The sequence below is a fragment of the Phytophthora cinnamomi genome, assembly GCF_018691715.1.
Source record: "Phytophthora cinnamomi strain GKB4 chromosome Unknown Contig26, whole genome shotgun sequence".
Lineage (NCBI taxonomy): Eukaryota > Oomycota > Peronosporomycetes > Peronosporales > Peronosporaceae > Phytophthora > Phytophthora cinnamomi.
The window spans coordinates 1,183,975-1,187,432 of NW_027150959.1; the positions used below are offsets into that span (position 1 = coordinate 1,183,975).

General features: G+C 49.1%; 1 protein-coding gene across 1 annotated transcript; it reads left to right on the forward strand.

Moving 5' to 3' along the window:
• Positions 1-2,078: 2,078 nt before the first annotated feature.
• On the forward strand, positions 2,079-2,390 carry IUM83_08805 (Tartrate-resistant acid phosphatase type 5; the record flags this gene model as incomplete). Its single annotated transcript, XM_067933201.1, has 1 exon — positions 2,079-2,390. The coding sequence occupies one exon, from the start codon at positions 2,079-2,081 to the stop codon at positions 2,388-2,390; it is 312 nt and encodes a 103-aa protein (XP_067794149.1).
• Between the last annotated feature and the right edge of the window lie 1,068 nt (positions 2,391-3,458).

Sequence of the window (3,458 nt, forward strand, 5' to 3'; positions counted from 1 at the left end):
GGCTTACGGCGGGGATTGCTAAGGAGGGCCCTCATTGGGAGGGCCCTCGTGATAATCAGGGCATTTGGGCAAACAGGTGGCAGATAGCAACGCCCCAAAATGGGCAACACGCAATCCAAAACGTGCTGACCCACTTTAGCTGTTGTGGGTCAACCCCCATCTAAGTAGATTGACCCGATTTCGTTGTTGAGGGTCAACCCCATCTGAGTGGATTAACCCGATTTCTTTGTTTAGGGTCAACCGCACTATTGACCTCACTTCACTGTTGTGGGTCAGCGGTCGTGTATGCGTTTTGAGAGTCAGGCATTAGCGAATGACCCGAATTCGTGTGTGTGTGAGTCAACTATACTGAATCGTCCGTTTTGACCTTCATTTATAGCAACTGGATTTGCCAACAATTCGACCGTAGTATCGGCCCTAGAGATCATCCGTTAGTGCGTTCCCTCGGCTAGCACCTGCTTCGACCCCCCCCCCCCTCTCCTCTCTACTGAAAAAGCCTACCCGATCTATCAAAGTGTTATCGGTTGATACGAGATGCGACCACCTGGTTGGCAACAAAACACGTTCTATCGAGATGACAACCCTCGCAATCGCCAGGCCTTGTTAAAACACTTCGGTCGATGCTAGAAGAGCAAGCAATTCCACTTCCTCTCCTCCGTTCCCTCGATGATTTGCAGGTGGCACTTCAGCCAGAATGTACTACCGAAAACACGGAGCGTGTTGGACCAGTTTGCTGTATCCAATCCGCTCCCTGCGTATGGTAAATCTGAGAATACCTAGGAGACTCAAGTTTTTATGGAATTTTTCTATAAGACTGTGGAATCTAAAACGGAACAAGAATTTGAATTCATCGCCCGCAGCTGCATTTACTGTCTATGGTGATTGCTTCGTATTTTTGCGGTCATGAAATTATCGCTATCATGAAATCTAATGCGAAGTTGAAGTTATTGCCTAGTCGTTTTGATGCACACTGGTGGATTTATCACGATCGCATCCATCGTTGGCGTCCTAGAATGCGCGGGCCGGCAGGTTTACGTAAAACGCGTCGTGTTGCTCGATCATATAAGGCTAATCATGGTGCCACTGGGACTACACGACTTCCAACATTTGCCGAGCGAGTTGATCGCAACCACCCATCCACCAATTCTACATGGTCCAACACGCTCCGTGTTTTCGGTAGTACATTCTGGCTGAAGTGCCACCTGCAAATCATCGAGGGAACGGAGGAGAGGAAGTGGAATTGCTTGCTCTTCTAGCATCGACCGAAGTGTTTTAACAAGGCCTGGCGATTGCGAGGGTTGTCATCTCGATAGAACGTGTTTTGTTGCCAACCAGGTGGTCGCATCTCGTATCAACCGATAACACTTTGATAGATCGGGTAGGCGTTTCAGTAGAGAGGAGAGGGGGGAGGGTCGAAGCAGGTGCTAGCCGAGGGAACGCACTAACGGATGATCTCTAGGGCCGATACTACGGTCGAATTGTTGGCAAATCCAGTTGCTATAAATGAAGGTCAAAACGGACGATTCAGTATAGTTGACTCACACACACACGAATTCGGGTCATTCGCTAATGCCTGACTCTCAAAACGCATACACGACCGCTGACCCACAACAGTGAAGTGAGGTCAATAGTGCGGTTGACCCTAAACAAAGAATCGGGTTAATCCACTCAGATGGGGTTGACCCTCAACAACGAAATCGGGTCAATCTACTTAGATGGGGGTTGACCCACAACAGCTAAAGTGGGTCAGCACGTTTTGGATTGCGTGTTGCCCATTTTGGGGCGTTGCTATCTGCCACCTGTTTGCCCAAATGCCCTGATTATCACGAGGACCCTCCCAATGAGGGCCCTCCTTAGTAATCCCCCTTACGGCTTGGCATCGAGTGCTGTAATCATTTCGAACGTAGGAGGCTTACGGATTGGCGTGGAGTGCTGTAATCATCGTTACCATGCGATTACATGTACAGCATTTGTGGGCCACCAAACTTTGGTAAACATAGAAACCCCTTTGGTCTAAAGCGGTTCCTATGTTTTTCTCTGTCAATGCGTTCATTCACCAATTTACTTGCATTGACACAATGCTGAGCGCGAAACTCATGTTTATCTGCGTGGGTTTGCTCGGTGCGGCCGTCTCGGAGGCGGCCGACTCGGAGGCGATCATCTCCCGTGTGCGCACTTGTCAGAACAACTTGCAGAGGGGCGTCATGTTCACTGGCGATGAAATTGGCAAGACCGCCAGCGACTACCCTGACGGATGCTGCATCATCTGCGCCCGGACGAACGGCTGCACTGCGTTCACCTGGACCGATGACCACCACGGCATGTGTTCGCTCAAGAAATTCAAGAGAAAAGCGTTTCCGGCCCAGGGCTCTGTCTCGGGAAGTATCTAGGCTGGAGTCCCGACAAACCGAATTCTGCTCGATTTGTTCGAGTCGCGGCGCGTTCGTCTAAGACAAGGATCGTTGAGGGATAAACATGCAAATGAGAGACACCATTACCGTGTTTTTCGGAAAACATGATAGCGCTGAACTTTTTTTTTGTTTAGTTTTTTTGTTTTTTTTTTTTTTTTTTTTTTTTTTGGGGGGGGGGGGGCGGAGAACCTCCTTCATTCACCATTATTGAACCTGTAGCAACTCTCAAGTCCTCTAATTTAAAGCTTGCATAACCTAGAACCTCTTTTAAATGGCACCGGATGCTTTTTCAACAGCAGAGAAGGTTCCCCTTGTGATAACCCGTTTTCCTATTAACCCCTCCAGACCGGCTGCTGCATAATGCTGGATTAGGATTTTCCTTAAACTGCATATATGCAGTTTAAGCGATTTTTGACTTGAAGTTTGTATGGTGTGTATTTTCCCTTGCCAAGCCGTATACAAACTTTAAGTCAAAATATTGTCTCGTTTCTGTTTGCGCCCTTTTTTGGCTACACAAGAAAGGACTGGTCTTTTGTCTAATTTTAAAATATAGTTTCTGAAAGGTTTGCCACAACTGCAACTGATTTGCATCGCCTTATGAAGGTTTATGGGACATTGGCCTCCAAACGAGTGGCTCAGCAGCTTTGGGCCCCTGCCGCCTTTTCCGAAACTGCCTCATTCGAGAATTTGCGCGGGCGGAGCGCACGTCGATGGTGAAGCCGCGCGGGAAGATTGTGCGCGACCTTGAGGTCACTGCTCGGGACCTGTCGTTCAAGTCGGTGTGGCGGGAGCTGCGAGAGCAAGGCTGGACGCGGAAGCCGCCCCCAAGACGCGGGTTGGACGACCGCTATTTCTACTTGCGACCTGGTGGTGACACGAGCGGCGCGGACGGCGTTAATTTCTTCCGTGGTGAAGAAGCTGTGTTGGAGTATTATGCGAACGGTATGTGTATATTCAAGTATACTCGCTAATAAGGTCTAACGCACTTATATGCAACGTATGCAGTCCTACGGCGTAAAGCACGCACTCCAGCATCAGCTCCAGCTT